The sequence below is a fragment of the Ahaetulla prasina genome, chromosome 4 (assembly GCF_028640845.1).
Source record: "Ahaetulla prasina isolate Xishuangbanna chromosome 4, ASM2864084v1, whole genome shotgun sequence".
In the NCBI taxonomy this organism is placed as follows: domain Eukaryota; kingdom Metazoa; phylum Chordata; class Lepidosauria; order Squamata; family Colubridae; genus Ahaetulla; species Ahaetulla prasina.
In genome coordinates this window covers 115,419,855-115,444,132 of record NC_080542.1, presented here as the reverse complement: position 1 = coordinate 115,444,132, position 24,278 = coordinate 115,419,855, and the positions used below count along the sequence as shown (strand labels likewise).

Below are 24,278 nucleotides of genomic sequence, written 5' to 3'. Positions count from 1 at the left end.
AGTGCCTGAAGGACCCCATCCTGTTAGCGGTGTGCTGGATTTGTATTTGTGGTCTGCGGGATTTAAAATTATGAACTTGGTGGTTCCTGAGGTCCAAAAGGTGGGGACCCCTGGACTAGAAGACCTCCAATGTCCCTTCCAACTCTGTTATTTTGTTATTCTATTAATATTCTGCTAAAGACTCAGTATTTTAGGAATCAAATGTAAGCTATGGTTGCAAAAATAAAAACATTCACCCATTTAAGTTTGAGGTTTGTTATTACTGTACCATGTTAAGTTTCTATTTCTCAGCCGGTTTCAACAGCTTCAAATTTATTAGTTCCTTCCTATTTAAAATATGGGTGCAATTTTATTTAGATAAAAGATAGAGCTAACATTACTCTATTTTTGGGCCTAGTGGAATATCTGCTATATCTGCTCTTTCTCAAACATTTATAGATCTATTCTAGCCTCCTACTATGCCATCTCCCACCTTCGTGATAAAATTTTTAACACGGAGAAAAAAGCAGCTTTAGAATCTGCCTAAGTAGATAACGGAAACATGTTTTTGTTGTTTTATCCTATTGTAATTTCATATATGAAGCTCAAGACAGTTTTCATAGGGATTCTCTTACATCTCTTTGAGATAGATTGGGCTTCAATAGAGTAGTTCAAAGCTAACCAGCATACGTCCAAGGTGGCAAATGGCCTGAATCTTTCTTTTTTCTTAGTCTAGCATCATAATCACAATATAATTTGTGCTACTGAATGACCATCTCCCCCTTCTCAATTAGTGGTAGGGATTTTGGGCTGTCAAGAATCTGTCCTATCTATTTCAGCCAGCATGGCTCATGGTCAGAGATACCAAGAGTGGGGTTTTAACAACAACAGCAAAAGAGATCTTGGAGTCCTACTGGACAATCACTTAATACAAGCCAAAAAAAACAACAATGCAATCCTAGGCTGCATTAACAGAGGGATACAATCAAGATCTCACGAAGTGTTTATGCCATTCTATAATGTCTTGGTAAGAGAATACTTGGAATATTGCATCCAATTTTGCTACGATGTAAAAAAGATGTTGAGACTCTCGAAAGAGTACAGAGAAGAGCAACATAAATGATTAAGTGAAAGGAGGTTAAAACATATATGGAACAGTTGCTAGAATTGGATATGTCTAATTAAATGAAAAGAAGGACTGGGGTGACATGACAACAGTATTCCAATATCTAAGGGATTGTCACAAAGAACAGGGAATCAACCTACTCTCCAAAGCACCTGAGGGCAGGGCAAAAAGCAATGGATGGAAACTAATCAGGGAGAAACCAATCTAGAAGTAAGGAAAAATTTCTTGACACTTAGAACAATTAATCAATGGAACAACTTGCCTCCAGAAGTTGTGGATGCTTCAATAGTGGAAGTTTTTAAGAAGAGATTGGAAAACCATTTGTCTGAAAGGGTATAAGGTTTCCTTTTCTGAGTAGGGGATTGGACTAGAACAGGGGTCCCCAACCCCCAGGCTGTGGCCCACTACCAGGCCACAAGCTGCTATATGTGCATGGACGTATATGATGAGTAGACTTCACCTTCCAGAATTCCACCAGCCACGGTTCAAGTCCAAAGATCTTACAGTGGCTAAGGTTGAGAAACACCGATTTACACAATGAATGATAAACCAAATAATGGACAGTTTAAGAACAAGGCAGGACTACTGATCTCTGAAATTATTCCCCTTCCTACTCTTTCCCATCAAGAGGTTGCAAAAATAAATTATATTAGATATTATTTTACTTTTTTCACTCTCGGCAAGCATATAAGTCTTTTTGAACACAATGAGCTCCCATACTATAGATTGGAGGCAGAACTCTGCATAGGAATTCAAAATGGGGAGAATTAGTAATATTTGTCTTGACAAACCACTTGAAATGCTCATTCTACTTTGGAGTAAGGCATCATGTCAAGGCAAAACATCATCCAATCAAAACTAAAATCATCAGGTCTTTCCTTCCTGCATCCTTAAGTTTGAAAGAATAATTCTTTCTAGCAGAGAGAGAGATGGATTAGACTTACAAAACAAGAATTAATTATTCATTAGTCCAGATGCTACACACTGCTTTTTACTGAATTGTTTTTTTTTTAAATGAATACTAAGCTACTTAATAAATAATTGCTACTGCAGAAATATAACTTCTTACCCTTCTTTCATGTCATTAATAGGAAGGGGCACTCTGCCTCCCCTATCAAGAGCTGATGTGATGTTTATGGCATTCAGGCGCTCAGGCTGCCATACGTTTTTCACGGCTCCAAGAAAGTCTCCAAGAACCTCACTGGCCAACATTTCCTCTACATTCATATTTTTAATGAAGAATTCTGCTTGATATGGCAAAAGAAGATCTAATTGCAAAAAAAAAAAAAAGTAACTGTGTCTTAGACTCTTTTCATATTTACTAAATGAGACGGACTAGTAAATCATAAATACAGCCCAAATTTGTGTTGTTAAGCAACACAGTTAAGTGAGGTTTGCCCCGTATTACGATCTTTCCTGTCACAGTTGTTAAATGAATCACTGCAGGCAAAGACAACCCATTGCAAAGAAGTTGCAAAATATGACCCTGGGACACTGCAATCGTCACAAATATGAATCAGTTGCCAAGCGTCCAAATTTTGACCATGACCATGGGGATGCTGCAATGGTCATAAACGTGAAAAATGGTCATAAGTCACTTTTTTCAGTGCCATTGTAACTTCGAATGATCACTAAATGAACTGTTATCATTTAAGGATACATGTATAGTAGTATTATGTCTTTTTATCTGCATGAATAAATGTAAACATGTAAATGTAAACATCTTAAAAGAGACCCACTCTTTTAAGTGTGATTATAAAACCCAGAATGCTACAACCCATGGATTGATTATTTGTGTTGGCACCTCTACTGCACTGCTTTTGAATCAATACTGAAAGGTAACTACATCATTCTCATTTAATAATAGGCCATGATTTGTATAATTTGGATGTAACCAACCAGAGCATGTTCAACTTGGAAGGAGTCAGTCATTCTCTCATATTCCAACCCACCACAGGGTGTTGGAGTTGTGGGGAAAATAAAGAGGAGGAGAGTATTATGTTTACCACCTTAAGTTGATTTTTATAAATAATGGAGGGATATAAATGCATACAAATACTGTGCAAATACAAACTGATACAATCAATGTTAATATTTCAGAGATATGATTATATGATTTGACAAGACACAGTAAAATACCCTTTTCTCATTACTGTTGCCTTTAATTATTTAATAAAACTTAATCAATTTATATTATTTATCAATTGAATCATCCAAAATGCTGAGATAGTTTTTGAGGACATACCTTCTGCTGACATTATATTAATAATTAAATTATGTCTTGCTGTCTCAAAGGTACGTCTGTTATAAGCAGTGATCTAATAATGGGGAAAAAAGTAAAATGGTAACTAATTATTACATTATATAAACAATAATAATGCTTATCTTAAATGTGACACAAATAAGGTTTTTGTTTAATCTTCTTTTACTGAACAGAAAAACACAGAACAAGCTATGTCAGGGATAATCTACTCTCCTTTCAGTTATAATGTGACTAAAGAACTATGGGGCGTTCCAGTACTGATGGATATTTTTGTCAACATGCATTTTTTAAAAAATAAACATTCTGCAAAGTAAGTACCTCAATGATAGTTGGCTTGCCCATGTTTTCTACAGTTGGTGACCCGTAGAGCACACCATCACTATATGGTGTTCTTTGGATGTAACGCAACCATCCAGGTCTATCAGGGTAACCCATTAGGTTCGTATTAAATGTTATGGGATCATTGTTTATCTCACCTGGATAAACAGAGACAGTCATGTTAAGATATGGTTTAATCATCTATACACTGTATTTTTATGTTCGTTCCAGCTGTAAATTCCTACTATTTAGATCCTTAATAATTTAGGTCCTATTTTCATTATGGTAGTAAACCCCCAAAAGTATAGCTATAGTTCTTTACAGTTTGGCCAACAGTAATGTACTATTTGAAAACGAAATGAAAAATGGAATATTCAGCAACCACCATTGACTTCTAATACTACATACCGTATATACTCGAGTATAAGCCGAGTTTTTCAGCACGTTTTTTGTGCTGAAAAACGTCCCCTCGGCTTATACTCGAGTATATACGGCTTATACTCGAGTTTTTTTTTTCTTCTTTTTTTCACATTATACCGGATGGCGCAAACTTGGCGGGCTTTTGCATTAGCGCGGGGAAGCCCTGCCGGTGCAGTGAGAGGGCGGGGCGGGGGAGCCGCCAGCCTTCTCGGCTGAGGGAGGGAGGGTTTCCCCCGCCGGTAGCTGCCTCATTTCCCACCCTCGGCTTATACTCGAGTCCCCAGTTTACCCCAGTTTTTTGGGGTAAAATTGGGGACCTCGGCTTATACTCGGATCGGCTTATATTCGAGTATATACGGTAAATGCCAGTATCAGTACTTAATTAGACCTAACCCTAATTAAGTAGGCATTGCAACTTAAATGATGTTTCATTAACTGCGAAGGCTGTATCCCTCTATAGGAACAAGTATTAAATATGTTAAGAATGTTTGTTAATTTTACTGTAATAGTCTGATTTGATTTCATGGAAATAAGAATAAAAACATGTATCACAATAGGTATTTTTTATAAAATGTAAATTGGAAAAGAGGTGATAACCAAGAAAATGTGTTGGCTGTAAATCTAATCAGAAAGAGAGAGCAAGAGAGATTATATTTTCACATCTCTCTCTCTCTCTCTCTCTCTCTCTCTTTCTCTCTCTCTCTTATGCACACATAGTCAATAGCTTTTGAGCTAACACTTTTGTAGAGAAAGTAATGATTATGTGATCTTGATAAAGACAAGTTAAAGTGGAAGCTAGATAACAGTTTTATATGCCTTTACAATTGTAAATATTTCTTACCAAGCTTTGCATAAGGAGGAAACTCTCCCTTAAAATATTCTCTCTCCAAAACATGAACAAAGAGAACTCCAGCAGAAGGATAAACATTTCGATCAGAATGCACCTTAGAGAGAATTGTGTACACTGGAAAGCAGGAGAAGAGGACACAACATGAGAAAAATAAGATCCATGGAAAATAGTAATCACATATGCTTATTAAAACAAACTGAAAAATATGGCATGGAATACAAACCGCAAAGTATTTGTTGCCTTTTTTAGATAATCTGCACAGCTCTTCTTCAGGTATGTGGCCCCTGATACTGAACAATTTTAGAATTTCAATCTTAATTATATAAAACCCAAGAAGCAATTTACAAGTCACTTTGTATGTAGCGACACGTCATTCAAAGCAGCTACATATTTTGACTAGTTTGATGGGTGGGAAAAAAAGAAGAAAAGCATTTTCAAGATACTGTATATCTCAATTCAAGTAGTTATTATGAAATGACTCATATTGCAATCAATTTTATTTCCAAATATTACAACAATCTTAGTATGTTAAAAGTAAATAACACAGAGAAGCAGAACAAAAGGAGGGCTCTGTTTGAAAGAACTTTCAGAAAGCCTATAATTTATGGATAAATGCATTGTTTCCTTATTCCTGAAAACCCTTGTTAAAAATATTTTATTATCAACCTTTCAGGAAGCATATATAACTGATAATAAATGCAACTTGCATTCCATGATGAGTTCCAGCTCATCAAGAGCATCTCTCAACTTGAGAGGAATTGGCTAGAGCACAATCCTGATCGCTATCACGTAAAGGCTGGGGCATACACTCCACTGTTTTTAAAACTGCATTATAATCAGTATGAATAATAAGTGTTAAGTGCACTAAATCTATGGTTATATTTTATTAAAACTCTGTAAAATTACATATATTAATATACATGTATGAGAACTTTAGATGCAGGTTCTATATTGCTTTTATTTCTTCTCTTTTCAGTTTTATTTTTTCTTGTTTTTAATAATCTAAATAGTCTAAATAATAATCTAAATAAATAAATAATCAATCAATCAATTAATATCTGTCTATTTCAGGTTCTTGGGAAGCACTCGGTAGATAGAGAAAAATGCCAAAGCCAGTCTGAATATCTGGCTGACTGTGTGAAGAATACAATCTATATAAAATAAAAAATAAATGCTGTTTTATAAAAAAAATTCTACGAGGAAGACCTTGACAATAAAAGTCTAATGGAAACCCATTCTTTAATTCTTCGTTGAACTCTCATACTGTTTACTTATAAATATTTGATTAATCTAAAACTTTGTATTCATAGGAAAACAAAGTAGAATCAATCTAAAACGGTCATGTATGAGGTAGTAAAGATTACAGTGAAGTATCTCTCAGTAATTCAACATAAATAATGTGGAAAAATTAAAATAAATTCTGATTTTTACCCACATCATGACTATAGTATCAACTGTATCATCATTTCACAAACTTCACAAACTATCATTTGTTCACTTCTATTATATTAATGCTGAGTTTATATTTTAGAGCTGCTACTTCTTAAAAGAGGACAACATTTTAGTTGGCTTCTAAAAGTTCAACAATGAAAGCTACTGACAAGAGGTAGTAAAAAGCAAGTACAATTAGGTTATTACATTCAGCAAACCTGGAAGATAATATATAATTTCTATTCACTGTGTCTTAAGATATATGTAGATGAACTTTCCCTGTTACCCTTTCAGTAAATCGAGGATACACAGAAAATGTAATGCCTAATATAATTGAAATACATAATTAGATGAAATATTTATGATAAATAACAACAATAAGTTGTTATTTAATCTTTCATACACATAACAAAACTAATTTCAATTTTAACTCCACTGAGAATGAAGAATAATTCTAATTACCTAGATCATCCTGACATTTTATTGTGGGATACCCAGCCATCTTTGGTAAAGTTAAAACTATTTTAAATGCAAAACTTTTCAATTAACCAGCCAATGCAAGCATTCTTCAGCTTACAACCATAATTGAGCCCAGAATTTTGGTCATAAATTATTAAGCAAGTTATCCTAGGACTATGCCCGATTTTACATTGATCTTAAAGTAAATGCTGTGGTCATTAAGTCAATGTTATGGTCATTAAGGGAAACTATGGTCATTAAGCAAACCTACTGTCTGCAATGGGCTTTTTTTTGCCAGAAACCAGAAGTAAATTCTGATTTGTATTTTTTTTTAAAAACCATAAATGATAGCCACAATGCAGGATGTTGCAAACAGCCATAAAAGTGGGCCAGTTCCTATGCACCTAAATTGCAATCATGTCACCTTGGAAGGAGTGGGATCACAAATTTTTAGGCTATCACAAATTTAAATGATTATAAGTCAAGGGGACTTGTAATGCCCTATGTGAGCTGTCAAGCATATGAATATTTAGGTATATAATCCATATCTATTGGAAACAACTTTGATGTTTTGATATGTTGCTTGGGGTAGAACCAAATCTGACAGTTTGTTCACTGTCGCAAGCTAAAGACCATAGGTAAGAAACGTACAAGTCGTAAGAGAAATCTGAATTGATAACTTATAGAAGCTTTTACAAATAGGCCATTAATGTACAGAATGAAATTGCCTAACAGTAAGCCTAAGGACTAAACACTGCAGGTTGGCTACCCCACACTACACAAAATCCACATCTTCCATGTGAACCTTAGGTATGCAAAAAATACTTTAATTAGTGATTTCTTCTATCTCAAGTATATGTGCTCTGGAATATTATCAGTTGGCTGATGGGAACAATAATCTCCTGTGTAAGGTGAGATCTAGATAAGCTGAAACATAAGAGGGTTCTGTGTAATTCTGCAAGTGCATAAGATCATGCTTCAGGATCAACTCATTTCATCCCACTGTGCAATGTATCCTGCAGTATAAATTCTTGCTTTATTCCATTCTTTACTCTGTAATCCCTGACTTCGACGTGGGGTCAGGCCGACTGAATAGAGCTGAGCATTTACTGGCCAGATGCCCTCCCTGACACCTACATGGAGTTCGCAGCAGACATTTTCTCTTTGCGCCCTGATAGAGAAATATATGTCCCTGCCTAGGACTGAACTCTCAACCTTCCGAGTGGGAGGCAATCATCTTCACTTCTAGGCTACTGTGCCATTCTTATTCCACAGACTATGAAATAAACTAATTCAAGAGAGATTTTAATTCTTGCTTCAGTTGGGTCACTCCATACATGCCAATAAAACTAACCATTAGGCATTTTTCTATTCATCTGAAAAACAGATGGAGAAATTGTTCTCCATGTGTGATAAAAATGCAAAATCTCCCAGTTTTTGAAGCATTTAATTAAATATGCTGCAACCCAACAAGAAAGACATAGACTTCAGAGGATAATTAGAACTGCAGAAAAAATAATTGCTACCAACCTGCCTTCCATTGAAGACCTATATACTGCACAAATCAAGAAGAGGGCTGTGAAAATATTTACAGATCCCTCACATCCTGGACATAAACTGTTTCAACTCCTACCATTAAAACAACGTCATAGAGCATTGCACACCAGAACAACTAGACACCAGAACAGTTTTTTCCTGAAGGCCATCACTCTGCTAAACAAATAATTCCCTCAACAATGTCAAACTATTTACTAAATCTACACTACTATTAATCTTCTCATCGTTTTCATCACCAATCTCTTTCCACTTATGACTGTATGACTATAACTTTTTGTTGCTATCACTAAGGGTTACATTGCAACCTATGACCATCATTTGTGTTGCAAATGTTGTACCTTTGATGAAGGTATTTTTTTCTTTCTTTTTCTTTTCTTTTCTGTACACTGAGAGCATATGCACCAAAACAAATTCCTTGTGTGTCCAATCACACTTGGCCAATAAATTCTATTCTTCTTCTTCTTCTTCATTATCATATTTTTGTCATTTTCTAATCCAGATGTTCCTCTACAGTATTTTCACATTAGCCAGTTATTAGCCTGCTTTCTAATCAAAGCAGGTATTTCATTATCATATTTAATCCACTAGTTCAAACAGTATCATCATTAAAATAATGTGGTGGCCATATTTTGTGGTATTCTGAGCATATTAGGAAGAAATGAAGAGTAGTCCAACTATATTTGATGTTCATTAATCTCTGTCAGTGTAGAATGACTACACAATGCTTCAGATATTATTCTTAAAAAGTGCAATAGAACAATTAGGGATTTCCACACCCCCAAATTAATCTGCCAAATTAATCCCAAATAAACTATTGGCACTTCTTATTTAATCAAAGGAGTCCTCTCTCAAGTGTTATAAATGTTCTTTCATTTCTGGTTATGGCTGCAAATACATGGGGGAAAATGTTTTTTTTCCCCTTTTCCAGCTTTGTCATGAAACTCTTGCTGCATTCCACTTTTCTCAGATGGTCTGTTTTCCCACTGCAGTATAGGAAATGTTGCCTTGTCATAGGAAGTTGACTTATTTTATTTTACAAGTCACACTAGTACTGTATTTAATTCATTAACTGAACCAGTATGTAATTATTCTACAGAAACATTTCTTTCCGAAACCATACTTTTAAGATTCTAGAATTTAATCTAGCTTTTCTCAGAAGTGGTGCACTAATTGTTTAATTCCCCTTCAGTCTAATTCTTCTATTTTTAATTTTTTAATGTATTTTTTAATTATTTTTTTAAATTGTGATCGCTAACTATCACAAAAAGATTAAAATCAAAGCCTAAAATGATAGGAACAATTTTTCCCTAACTGATCCTGACATTTAAAATATCCCCTAAAATGAATTGAGTCAAGATCTATAAACTGGAATAACATGAATAAACAGCATTATAAACAAATTATCTCACTCACCAGTTTACTAATGTGGTTAAGGAAATGCCAGTAGGGAGGAATGCACAATATTTTTACACGGAGCCATTATCTGAATGAGGAAAACCACCAAAATTTTAACTGAAAAATTTAGTAGCAAACAAAAAAATTAGAATGAGGAAAACGACATTTAGAAGATTAGATGTTTATATATTTGTTAATTATCTGCACACACTGTCAGTAAACACAACAGAAGTGATTTATCACAGAAATATTGCAGAAGGTAGAAAAGTCCCATTTAAATGCCTAAACTTACCATTTTTCTCAACATCCTTAATGCTACTGCTAATATATTTGATGATGTACTTTGTCTTCCCTTTAATCATTCCATTTACGCCAGCAGGAGGGTATAAGAAAAAAGCTTGCCAAAGTAAAACAAATGCAAGATAAATAAATTAAAACTGGGTCAACTGTTTTTCAGTGGTCAAAGGCCATAAGTTAAAAAACATTTCATGTGGCAGATTCTTATCTTTGCTTGTTAAAAGAGAAACAAAAGAGATTTCTTAGTTCAAACATAATGCTCAACAAGCCATGGATGGAATGGCTTCATTTGATTAAGCTACTACCACTTAAAGGAAGTGGCAAATGGAAGTTATTGGAAATGTGTACTGGTATATTGCTAACTTTATTATAGTTAAGCAAGAATTTCTAACAATACAGCATTTTTATTTTATTTGTCACAACATTATATATAAGCATAAGCATGAAATAACTATACGATATATAAGCATATATATAACCTAATAGTCTAATGTTCAGGCACAATGTTTCAGTTCTGTACACTGTAGGGAATAAGAGGGAAATTCATAGGTGAGGGATCCTTGGTGCTCTCTGAGCTTGCTTGTTTTCTTGTAGATGTTTCATGTTTCATTACCCAAACTAGTTTGGGCAATGAAATGTTTGCAAGAAAACAAGCAAGTCCAGAGAGCACCAAGGATCCCTCATATCAACCCTGAACTACAAATAGTCTCCTTTATTAACGAATTTACAGATGCCATTTTTTTAAAAAAAGAGTGTTACTAAATCTGTTTTAAGATATTAATGGCTATTGAATATTTTTGTTTCCAAAGAAATGTAAAGATGACAGCTTAACAGCTTCCTGACATTAAAAAAACACCGTAAGAAACAGATCACTTAAAGATGTCATAAACTTAAATTCTTATCCAATTTGTGTCAAAAATGGATTTTGAGCTATTACTGTTAATCTAACATTAATATGATTCTTCAAAATTCACACATATTTCTTAAATACTGGTTCCACCCAAAACATTTTGTCTTGACATCGTTTTCTTGAAACATTGACTTTAAAACATGTTTTTGATGTTTTGAATAAATTACATAATGTCTGCAGCATTCAGAGTAAAGTCACAGAACCATTTTAAAAACAAATATTGGGTAGTTTATCTGTGGTTGGTTCTACAAGTAGCTCTTGATACAGTAGGCGTTACGGAGACCTGGTTGGGCACTGAAGGGGGCGTGCCCCTGGTCGAGATGTGCCTGCCGGGCTTCCGTGCATTTCATCAGCCGAGGGCCCAGGGTAGGGGTGGAGGGGTGGCGGTTGTTATTAAAGAGAGTTTAGAGCCGAGGGAGACCACTGTACCTCAGATTGCTGGGTGTGAATCCCTCTTTGTGAGATGGGGTCATAGGTGTCAGATGGGCTTGCTGGTCGCGTACCTGGCTCCTTGCTGCGTGACAGCTGCCCTGCCCGAGCTCCTGGAGGTGCTTGCTGGGGTGGCAGTGGAGACCCCCAGACTTTTAGTCATGGGGGACTTTAACTTGCCATCTGCCGGCTCGTCATCAACAGTGGCTCGGGAGTTCATGGCTTCCATGACGGCCTTGGACCTGACTCAAGTAGTGGATGGCCCCACTCACATCGGGGGAGGCACACTGGACCTGATTTTCATCTCTGGTCAGTGGTTGAAGGATCTGGACTTGAGAGATATAGTCACAGAACCTTTGTCATGGTCAGATCACTCTCTCCTTCGCCTGGACTTTCTGACCGCTACCCAACACCGCAGGGAGACGGAACCACTACATTGGTACCGCCCCAGGCGCCTGATGGACCCGGAGAGGTTCCGGACGGAGCTTGGGCCATTTCCTGAGGGTCTGGCTCACGGCACGGCAGAGGAACTAGCCGCAGCCTGGGAACGGGCTGCGGCTGGGGCTTTAGACCGTGTCGTGCCTCTGCGGCCTCTGACCCGGCGCAGATCCCAACCGGCTCCTTGGTTCTCCGAGGAGCTGAGGGGGATGAAACGCCGGAGAAGACGCCTAGAGAGTTCCTGGAGGTCCAGCCGTTCAGAGGCTGATCGGACACTAGTTAGATCCTATACTAGGACCTACCTAGTGGCACGGAGGGAAGCGAGGCGTTCCTCCGCCCCCCCCCCCATTGCGCCGGCAGATAACCGCCCAGCTGCCCTGTTTCGGGTGACCCGCCCCCTCCTTCACCAGGGGGAGCGGGATGACCCGTTGCAGGGACGTGCTGAGGAGTTTAACGGTTATCTATACGATAAAATCGTTCAGCTTCGGGATGGTCTGGACCAAAATTGTGGCGATTCGGACGGGCGCCTGAGGGCGGTCTTGGTGATATTGTCTGGGATGAGTTTGACCCTGTGGCCCGAGGACATGGACAGGTTGCTGGGTAGATTGAATGCCACCACGTGTTTACTGGACCCGTGCCCTCCTGGCTGGTGCTGGCCACTCAGGAGGTGACACGAGGCTGGCTCCAGGCGATTACGAGCGCTTCCTTGTTGGAGGAGTCTTTCCGGCCGCCTTGAAAGAGGCGGTGGTGAGGCCCTCCTCAAGAAGCCTTCCTGGACCCGCTGTTTTAGGTAATTATCGTCGTCTCCAACCCGCCGGCGAAGGTTGTAGAGAGTATGGTGGCATATCAGTTTCCCCTGCACCTGGAGGAAACTGTCTATCTAGACCTGCTCCAGTCCGGCTTCCGCCCGGTTACAGCACTGAGACGGCTTTGGTCGCGTTGGTGGATGATCTCTGAGGGCCAGGATAGGGGTTGTTCCTCTGCCCTGGTCCTATTAGACCTCTCAGCGGCTTTTGATACCATCGACCATGGTATCCTGCTGCGCCGGTTGGAGGATTGGGAGTGAGAGGCACCGCTTATCGGTGGTTCTCCTCCTATCTCTCCGACCGGTCGCAGACGGTGTTGACGGGGGCAGAGGTCGGCCCGGGCGCCTCACTTGTGGGTGCCGCAGGGCCGATTCTCTCGCCTTCTGTTCAACATCTATATGAAGCCGCTGGGTGAGATCATCAGTGGCTTCGTGTGAGGTACCAGCTGTACGCTGATGACACCCAGCTGTACTTTTCCACACCGGCCACCCCAATGAAGCTATCAAGTGCTGTCCCGGTGTTTGGAAGCCGACGGGTCTGGATGGGGAGAAACAGGCTCAAGCTCAATCCTCCAAGACGGAGTGGCTGTGGATGCCGGCATCCCGCACAGTCAGCTGAGTCCACGGCTGACTGTTGGGAGCGAGTCATTGGCCCCGATGGAGAGGGTGCGCAACTTGGGCGTTCTCCTGGATGAACGGCTGTCTTTGAAGACCACCTGACGGCCGCCTCCAGGAGAGCTTTCCACCAGGTTCGCCTGGTGCGCCAGTTGCGCCTTTCTAGACCGGGATGCCTTGTGCACAGTCACCACGCCCGTGACGCCTCGCCTGGATTACTGCAATGCTCTCACATGGGGCTCCCTTGAGGGGCATCCGAGGCTTCAGTTAGTCCAGAATGCAGCTGCGCTGGTGATAGAGGGAGCCCTCGTGGCTCCCGAGTGACACCTATCCTGCGCAGGCTGCACTGGCTACCTGTGGCCTTCCGGTGCGCTTCAAGGTTTTGGTGAACGCCTTTAAAGCGCCCATGGGATAGGGCCGGGCTATTTACGGGACTGCCTACTGCTAGCGAATACCTCTGACCGACCCGTCCGCTCTCACACAGAGGGGCTCCTGAGGGTGCGGTCGGCGCGACAGTGTCGCCTGGCGACGCCCAGGAAGGGCCTTCTGTGGGGCTCCCGCCTCTGGAACGAACTCCCCAGGACTCCGTCAACTTCCGGACCTCTGAACCTTTCGTCGCGAGCTTAAAACTCACTTATTCATCTGCGCAGGACTGGATTAGTTTTTAAATTTATGGGTTTTTTAATGGGTTTTTTATTATTTATCCTAAATTTTTTAATCTCGGCCAATTGAATAAGTTTTTTAATTGTATTTTAATTGTATTTATATTGTAATATTATTGTGTATTTTTATCTGGCTGTGAACCGCCCTGAGTCCTTCGGGAGAAGGGAGATATAAAAATTTAAATAATAAATAAATAAATAAATAAATAGTAGCCATAATTGAAATTTTCTACAGCCCAGGTAGACAGGAAAACATACCTCCAGAAGGACAAGCTCCTGGATGCACTTCCTGTAACTTTTCCTTCAGCTTTCATGAAAACCATGTTGATAGAATAGGAGATTGCCTATCATAGCTATCATTGTAGAGATTTGGAGAAGGATAGGAAGACAGAGGACATAGTAGCCTGTATATCTTCAGAAAAGTGTCCGTATATCACACATATGAATGAGTAACAAGCTTATTTTAGGGAGATGAGCAGATGATGCCCAAATTAGCCCTGGATAGTTTAATCCCTAAAAGATCCCTGGAACTTTTAACCATCTTTTAAAATAATTTAATCTCTGGCTTAAATATGGGGGACACTGAATGAATGTGAAACATTGGGACTATATTGCTAGCCAGCAAAATTTGCTAAAACACACAAAGAGCAAAGAACTAAGAATCTTATACATTGGGGATCTCTAAAAAATAAATCTGTTGATAAAATATATCCAGTGTTGCTTGCTGTTAATATCTTGAATACTACCTCCATGACAAAACAGTAAAGTAACAAGGAAGATTGAAGGGTATTATGATTGAAGTCTGAAGTTAAAATACCCCACAAGAGAGAAATATGTTTCGCCCGCTAAGAGGCTCCAACAACCCCCAAGTAAGGCCGGTGCGTAGGAAGTGGGGTCATCATCCTAGCTGAGCGACACTGCATGTGCATAAAGTATAGAACCCTGTGTGTGAACCATAGAAGAACCGTGGGAAACTGATAACCACAGCAAGTGGACTTTGTAATAGCATTGCCTGAGGTAATTGAGGATAGGTACAACCAAATATCTGATGTCCAGCACTAGACAAAGAGATCCCCAGGTCCTTGTATCGGGGTAAGAGAATGAAGCTACATATCTCCTGAGGTAACCAAAGTGCCGCAATATGGCAGTTTCATGGCTACGGATTGCAGCCCTCCTTCCCCTGCCTGGAGCTGTGGGTTCCGCCTTGGAGAGGTTCGGATCCGGAACCGGTGCTTTAGAACCTGGCCCAGTGAACAGCAGATCTACTGATCTTTCTGAAAGAAAACTGGTAGATAAATCTCCCTCTTATGTAGGTAGTCCCTGGCTCTGTGGATCACGGCCCAATTATGCTGGAATGAGGGGATTCTGCAAAGGCCCATAAATTGTTTTACAGTGAGACCGTTGTCATGCGCATGGCCCTCCAGGAACAGTGTACACTATAATTCCAAGGGAATCCCTCAGAATGTGCCTGATGAGAAATCAAGGCGGTTGTAAAACCAGAACCAGCACCCCCAGGGGCAGACCCCACTCCAGAGGAATGACCTTATTAAACATCTAGCAATCTGAGACCTCAAGTCCCAATTGAGAAGGAACTGGCCAGATCCGGTAAGAAATTTGTGCTCTAAAAGCCACTGCACTCCTACGGTGCCACTGTCAATTCAGAAGGGAGTGATAGGAATCTCCCCCAGGGGAACAGGTTTATTGCCCTGCACAGCTGGAGGCCACCCTCTAAAATGATCAGATCTGTAAAAGCATATTACCCTCTGGGAAAGCCTATGCCTAATGCCACCTTTAGACAGGAGCTAAAATAAGCGATTACAGGTTGACGATGTGGCCAAACCGTCAGAAGCTGCCCATATGAGCAATCTTGCTCCTTTGCCCTTACAGAGCGCAAAGCTCCTATATATATCCATAGCTTCAACAGGCCGGCTTACTTAAGATAACTGTTGCCTGTGGCCCTTGAAATCAATGCTGCCACCCTGCATAGTAATCGTGCAGGACAGCACCCAGTTGCAACTGACTGTGTGTAAAAATAGCAATATTCCCACCCTTTGTTGTGGCTAGAAGGAGGGGCCATCTGAGCGATGTTGCCACAGCCTCATGTCTCGCAGTACACCATCCGCGTAGCAGACTGGCCTAAGTAAGCACTCCGGTGCAGCCTTAAATTTATACGACAATGCAAGGGGGGGTCCTCTCCTGTCTCGTCTGCAATGGTGAGGCCATTGCTTTCCCTCCTGTCAGTTATTGGGGCAGTGTGGCGCAGCGGGCTCCCCCACCGGGATTCCGTCAAGCTCCTCCAGCCCGTTACCTTATAGATAGGGCAGAATGGCCCAGCTGAAGTCTTCTGCCGAAATGGTGGAACTCCTTCGAGTTACAACTGCCACAGTTGAAAAAGACTAGCCCGAATGGGGCACTGCTGTTGCGGCTGTGACTGTGTCATGAACTCCCTGCTCTAAAGGCCAAAAGGGAAGCCTCACTGACGGATAGAGCCACGTGGTGTGCAACGTCTTCGTATGACACCAGGCAGCCTGGTTCACGAAGAACTTTCCTGCCACGGCTATGAGGAGCTTCCAACACATCAGCTGCCTCCACTCACATTTGCCAAACAAGCCTTTCAGGCAGTTTGAGTTTTTCTGCCATGGTTCTGGCAATGTTTAGCATGCCAGTCATCTGATTGAAATCCGACAGTCAGGCCTGTCCTGAGCGTTCCTGCTCCGGCAGTAATGGCGCCTAGCACGCCACCCGCTGTGTGCAAAGCAGGCAGCCTGGCTCGGTACGAGCGCTCCTGCCATGCCCTTAACGGCGCCTAGCACGCCAGCCGCACTATATGCAGTTCGGGCAGTCTGGCTCATGAAGAGTGCTCCTGCTGCGGCTGTCATGGCGCCTAGCGCACCCACCATTTCATGCTCCAATTGGGCAGCCCGGCTCCTATGAGCACTCCTGCCTCAGCCATAAAGGCGTCTAGTGCGCCAGCTGCTCCATCCTCCGTTCGGGCAGCCTGGCTCATCACGAGCACTCCTGCCGTGGCCATAATGGCACCTAACACACCAGCCGCTCATCCAAAGTTTGAGCAGCCTGGCTCCTAATGAGCGCTCCTGTTGCAGCTAAAGGGGCACCTCACACACCGGCCACTTTATTGCAATTCAGGCAGCCTGGCTCCTGCCGCGGCTGAGGCTCCTACTGCGGCTGAGATGGTGCCTTAAGCGTCTGCCACTCTATTGCAATTTGGGCCTGGCTCATAATGAGCTGTCCTGCCGCGGCTGTAATGGCGCTGAACGCACCAGCCGCTTTCTTTGTGGGTAGGGCAGCCTGGCTTGTTATGAGCAGCCTTGCCGCAGCTCTTATGGTGCCGAAGCGCTAGCCGCAATCAGTGTGCCTAGACAAGGGCCGGAATAGCTCAGGCTGTAAGGAGCCTGTTATTAGAACACACTAGCCTGCAATTACTGCAGGTTCAAGCCCGGCCCAAGGTTGACTCAGCCTTCCATCCTTTATAAGGTAGGTAAAATGAGGACCCAGATTGTTGGGGGGGCAATAAGTTGACTTGTAAATATACAAATAGAATGAGACTATTGCCTTATACACTGTAAGCCGCCCTGAGTCTTCGGAGAAGGGCGGGATATAAATGTAAAAAAAAATAAAAAAATCTAGGCAGTAACTTAGTCCCTCTCTGTAGGTGCAGACTAATGCCAGGGGTAGCCTGTTAGCAGGCAATGTCCCCTCCGCTAAGCGCTGGAACGGCAGGGACTTTGGCTGAAATACAAGCCAGTAGGGAGGATTACCAGTGAACCGGTAATCCCCCAGATCTCTCACCAGCGATAGCCGAACAAATAGCTGTCCTGTTTTGTCGTGAAAGAAATTCAAGAATGGGTGAGTCTCTTTCCTCAGTCTCAACTCGTGGAAGACCGAGTCGAATTGGGGAGTGCCCGGGATAGGAGTAGGCGTGGCCAACAAAGTTTGACTCAGTCTCCAGGCAGAGAAGCAGAGCACTCCCCATTCCTGGATGATCTTCCCCGACACATTGGAGAACTTGGAGGTCTTCTAGGCACTGCTCAAGCAACAAACCCTATATGAATCCGGACAAATGGATGGCCAATCTCTTTTTTAAAACTTCCAGTGATAGATATGGAACTTGTTACAAAGGTTGGAGTAGTTTATGACAAAAAAAGAAGAAAAAGCTTAAGGAATGAACGCATACTTCAGAAAATGGTTGTATATTCTTGTTCTGGAACAGAATAATGGATATATCATGCTCCATGAAGGGCAGAAAAATCCCAGCCTAATCAGAAGGAATTTTGTGAATAAGAGATCAAGGAATGCATAGAATTGCAACAGATAGGATGAGATCAAGTGAGAAAAATAAGCAAGACCTTTTCTTCATAGGGTACTGTGCAATGAAAAAAGAGTAAAAGATTTGAAAATTATCAGGTGCCAGTTATCAAAGAAATAAACAGATGCAAACTGCTTCCCGTTTTCATAAGGTTCAGCTCTTTTCATGAAACGAATAAGAGGAAACGTACAAGAGTTTTTCTGCCTCAAATTTTCCTATATATAGGTATCTCACTCTATACAGCAGAATAACAGCTCCCTTTTTATGACCCTGTAGTCCTTGTTCAGGGTAGAGCTGGAGCGACTGGATGAAGTTTACTGGAATACTTACTGAAATTCTTGTAACTTTTAGTTTCTTTCTATAAAAATACTGACTAGACATGTAGCCTCTATTCATTGGTATTACTACTTCTAGTCCATACTGCAAGGAAGGCAATAAAATTCTGTACCATCCGCTCACCTGTTCAGAGACTATCAATTGTCTGTGATTGTTAAACTTATTTTACCTATAATAAAATAATAATTCCATGTGAGTTGGGCCTTTACTCTGGAAGGAATCTTGACAGCTATTGGCAAAAGAAACTAGTAACAATCTATGGGTGGAACATTCACTTGTATGCATATGTCTATTAAAATTCACTACAGTTCTAGAAGATTTTGATTACAACTAAGGACAAGTACATTTATTCAGCTGTGTGATAAGCAAAGGATATAATAACGTTCTTATGTCAAATCATTCCTTTAAATTCAGTTAGATATTAAAACAGACTTTTAGAATTATCACTCAAGTCAGTAATTTATTAATATATTTGACCTTTACACCATTTTATAACTACTTGATAAAATAAATTCACTTACCATCATCTAGAATCAAGGCATAATTTTACCAAGTTAATCTAGGATCAGGGGTGAAATGCTCCCAATTCGGACCGGATCACCCAATCCAGTAATAATGGCAGCAAGTGGTTCAGAGAACCTGTAGCAAAAATCCCTGCCCCCCCCCATGCCCAGCTGAGCCGCACGATCATGAGAGGTTTTTGTTTTTGTTTTACTTTTAAAAGCATTTTTTCTTTTAAGATGCTTTTAAAAGTAAAAAAAACCACCCTCTGATAATTGCACATCTTAGCTGGGTGCTAGCCAAAAAATGGGGGGGAGTCTGTTTTTCCTCCCCGCAGACTCTGCTAGCCAAACCAAAAAACATGGGGGAGGGGGAGTCCGTTTTTCCTCCCAGCAGGCTTCCCTGAAAACTGCTGGGAGGAAAAATGGTCCGTACCCTTCTGTTTTTTGGTTTGGCTATCAGGAAGCCTGTTGGGAGGAAAAACTGGGGGGGGTTGTTTTTGAGGGAGGGAGGGAGGGAGAAGGAAGGAAGGAAGGAAGGAAGGAAGGAAGGAAGGAAGGAAGGAAGGAAGGAAGGAAGGAAGGAAGGAAGGAAGGAAGGAAGGAAGGAAGGAGTACAAACCTAGCACTAGACGCAGCTTCAGAGGATAATCCAGGGCTGGAAAGGACCTGGAGATCATCTAGGCCAATCCTGCTCTAGCAGGACATTGCTAGTGATTTTCTATATTTTGAGTTTCTGCCCACCCAGTCACATGACCCCCAACAAGTGATGCCCACCAAGCCACGCCCACAGAGCCGGTAGCAAAAAAAATTAGATTTCACCCGTCTAGGATCCTATATATATTTATTACAATGACTAAGGAAATACAAGCATCATTCAAATTATAGAAACACTAAGGAAACACAAGCATTATACAAATTATAGCAGGGACTAATCTACAAACCTCACATAGTTCTCATTAATCACATAACAGCATGGGACCAATATCCTATAAAAGAAAAGCCGATCCCCACACATTGGAGAACTTGGAGGTCTTCTAGGCACTGCTCAAGCAACAAACCCTATATGAATCCGGACAAATGGATGGCCAATCTCTTTTTTAAAACTTCCAGTGATAGATATGGAACTTGTTACAAAGGTTGGAGTAGTTTATGACAAAAAAAGAAGAAAAAGCTTAAGGAATGAACGCATACTTCAGAAAATGGTTGTATATTCTTGTTCTGGAACAGAATAATGGATATATCATGCTCCATGAAGGGCAGAAAAATCCCAGCCTAATCAGAAGGAATTTTGTGAATAAGAGATCAAGGAATGCATAGAATTGCAACAGATAGGATGAGATCAAGTGAGAAAAATAAGCAAGACCTTTTCTTCATAGGGTACTGTGCAATGAAAAAAGAGTAAAAGATTTGAAAATTATCAGGTGCCAGTTATCAAAGAAATAAACAGATGCAAACTGCTTCCCGTTTTCATAAGGTTCAGCTCTTTTCATGAAACGAATAAGAGGAAACGTACAAGAGTTTTTCTGCCTCAAATTTTCCTATATATAGGTATCTCACTCTATACAGCAGAATAACAGCTCCCTTTTTATGACCCTGTAGTCCTTGTTCAGGGTAGAGCTGGAGCGACTGGATGAAGTTTACTGGCGGAATACTTACTGAAATTCTTGTAACTTTTAGTTTCTTTCTATAAAAATACTGACTAGACATGTAGCCTCTATTCATTGGTATTACTACTTCTAGTCCATACTGCAAGGAAGGCAATAAAATTCTGTACCATCCGCTCACCTGTTCAGAGACTATCAATTGTCTGTGATTGTTAAACTTATTTTACCTATAATAAAATAATAATTCCATGTGAGTTGGGCCTTTACTCTGGAAGGAATCTTGACAGCTATTGGCAAAAGACACTAGTAACAATCTATGGGTGGAACATTCACTTGTATGCATATGTCTATTAAAATTCACTACAGTTCTAGAAGATTTTGATTACAACTAAGGACAAGTACATTTATTCAGCTGTGTGATAAGCAAAGGAATATAATAACGTTCTTATGTCAAATCATTCCTTTAAATTCAGTTAGATATTAAAACAGACTTTTAGAATTATCACTCAAGTCAGTAATTTATTAATATATTTGACCTTTACACCATTTTATAACTACTTGATAAAATAAATTCACTTACCATCATCTAGAATCAAGGCATAATTTTACCAAGTTAATCTAGGATCAGGGGTGAAATGCTCCCAATTCGGACCGGATCACCCAATCCGGTAATAATGGCAGCAAGTGGTTCAGAGAACCTGTAGCAAAAATCCCTGCCCCCCCCCCATGCCCAGCTGAGCCGCACGATCATGAGAGGTTTTTGTTTTTGTTTTACTTTTAAAAGCATTTTTTCTTTTAAGATGCTTTTAAAAGTAAAAAAAACCACCCTCTGATAATTGCACATCTTAGCTGGGTGCTAGCCAAAAAATGGGGGGGAGTCTGTTTTTCCTCCCCGCAGACTCTGCTAGCCAAACCAAAAAACATGGGGGAGGGGGAGTCCGTTTTTCCTCCCAGCAGGCTTCCCTGAAAACTGCTGGGAGGAAAAATGGTCCGTACCCTTCTGTTTTTTGGTTTGGCTATCAGGAAGCCTGTTGGGAGGAAAAACTGGGGGGGGGTTGTTTTTGAGGGAGGGAGGGAGAAGGAAGGAAGGAAGGAAGGAAGGAAGGAAGGAAGGAAGGAAGGAAGGAAGGAAGGAAGGAAGGAAGGAAGGAAGGAGTACAAACCTAGCACTAGACGCAGCTTCAGAGGATAATCCAGGGCTGGAAAGGACCTGGAGATCATCTAGGCCAATCCTGCTCTAGCAGGACATTGCTAGTGATTTTCTATATTTTGAGTTTCTGCCCACCCAGTCACATGACCCCCAACAAGTCATGCCCACCAAGCCACGCCCACAGAGCCGGTAGCAAAAAAAATTAGATTTCACCCGTCTAGGATCCTATATATATTTATTACAATGACTAAGGAAATACAAGCATCATTCAAATTATAGAAACACTAAGGAAACACAGGCATTATACAAATTATAGCAGGGACTAATCTACAAACCTCACATAGTTCTCATTAATCACATAACAGCATGGGACCAATATCCTATAAAAGAAAAGCCGATCCCCACACATTGCACACATAAGTACATATATTTTGATATACTCAGACAACACGCAAGAGTGACCATAATTCAGATGGCAAAACTCCAGCAAATGAAAATATCCAAAAATGCCAGCAATCTCTGTTGGAAAATGCAAGAAACGAGCAAGAAATAATAAGTCAAAGAAATTAAAGATATATAGTATAAAATAAAATATAGCGAAATTTATTCTTACTTTCACTGTCTTTTGCATTATTTCATATATTTTGTTCCTCCTGTTTTCCACAATCTCATCAATTCATTCAACTACAATTGACTCAATCTTCTCATTCTCTTTTACCCATTCACCTTCCCTTCATATATTTATTTTGCAATTCCATTTTCTTGTACAATGTCCTAGGTCCAAACATCCTCAGTATCTTTTTTTTTATACTGACCCCTCCCTTTTATATTTAATCCACATTACTTCAGAATTCATTCATTCCTGACACTATGTTTTTTTTTCTTTTTTTTTTGTCCATGCATTTCTTAACCACTGAATTCCCACTTAATTCAATTTACTTTTATGTTTCTCCTAACATTGCTTAACTTTCACTTATATATAAGATTGCTCATATATATATATATATATATATATATATATATATATATATATATATATATATATATATATATATATATATATATATACACTTATATATAAGATATATAAGATGACTGTATGACTATAACTTGTTGCTGGCAATCCTTATGATTTATATTGATATATTGACCATCAATTGTGTTGTAAATGTTGTACCTTGATGAACGTATCTTTTCTTTTATGTACACTGAGAGCATATGCACCAAGACAAATTCCTTGTGTGTCCAATCACACTTGGCCAATAAAAATTCTATTCTATTCTAGTGGACAAAAGTTTGTTTAGCTTCTTTCAACAAGTACCATTCCTTGCAACTTACAATATACTCCCTACCATTTTTCTACCAGGCTTTATACACATTAAAATTTGTATATTCATTTTCCCACACTAAGCACTTTACCAAACTAGCATGTAGATGCTATTTCATCTACATGCTAGTTTTTCACTATTTAGATACATACCTTGCAACTGTTAACTCCATTTTCCCTGAAAAGTGTGACTACCGACGCATTTGACAGACTAATTTTCATATTTCACTTTTCATTGTATCATATAATTTATTTGACATTCACTGCAAATCAGAATAAATTGCGAAGATTACAGATAGCAATATGGCATCATCTGCAGACAAAAATATGCATACATTCAAGACCAACATATGAATGTGCCCAAAGCCTTATACATTTACAGTTAAAAGAGTACCACATATATTTATCTTACCCCCTTCTTAGTGCTAAGTATTCAACAATTTTCATATTGGTGCAAAATGATCCATTATTCATGACTCTTCATTTTTTCATACATTTTATTTAAATCAATAAACTCTGTCATAACGATATACATCTCAAAATTTGCTGCAGAGCAAAAATATGTTTTGCAACCATTGTACAATATAACACTTATCAACTTTTGCTCATTGTCATATCTTTCAATCAGAACTGCTCTAGACATTTTCCAAGATATCTTTAACACACTAATCCACATGTAGCTTTTGCCTTAATTTTTTGATAGTTTTCTTTCTGTAAGAATGGCAAATCTTTTGGGCTCAGTATGTCAAAAAGTCAGGAAATTCCTATCTTGACTCTGCTGGTGTATTCTCCCACGCTTATCCCGGATCTCCTCTCCTCCAGTCCCCTGCCCTTCCATCCACAGTTCGTCTCCAGACCCCTGGTTTTGTGAGTCCTCTGGAGCCTTAGAAAATGATTTGAGAATGCTCATGCAATTTTTGGACACCCCAGAAGCTGTGCAGGAGTGAGATTTTCTCACACAAATTCCAAAAGGCCTGGAGGTGTAGCGTGTCCCCCCCAAATGGCATGATATGTGTCATAATTTTGCCATCACTGGTGTAGGAGAATAACAATGGATTCTTTCTATACTTAACTATG

At 40.1% G+C, this 24,278-nt stretch overlaps 1 protein-coding gene across 6 annotated transcripts in view; it reads right to left on the bottom strand.

Moving 5' to 3' along the window:
* SGCE (sarcoglycan epsilon) overlaps positions 1-24,278 on the bottom strand; it is a 52,496-nt gene that overhangs the window by 21,039 nt on the left and 7,179 nt on the right. For 3 of the 6 annotated variants that reach the window (XM_058180100.1, XM_058180095.1, XM_058180094.1), the window contains exons 2-6: positions 10,091-10,195; positions 4,948-5,070; positions 3,687-3,844; positions 3,351-3,423; positions 2,175-2,373 (exon numbers count right to left, since the gene is read on the bottom strand). In XM_058180100.1, the coding sequence (XP_058036083.1) occupies positions 2,175-2,373; positions 3,351-3,423; positions 3,687-3,844; positions 4,948-5,070; positions 10,091-10,195 (658 nt within the window). Of the gene's footprint in view, positions 1-2,174; positions 2,374-3,350; positions 3,424-3,686; positions 3,845-4,947; positions 5,071-9,816; positions 9,887-10,090; positions 10,196-24,278 lie in introns of those variants that run through there. The other 3 variants (XM_058180097.1, XM_058180099.1, XM_058180096.1) reach the window with 3 other exon arrangements.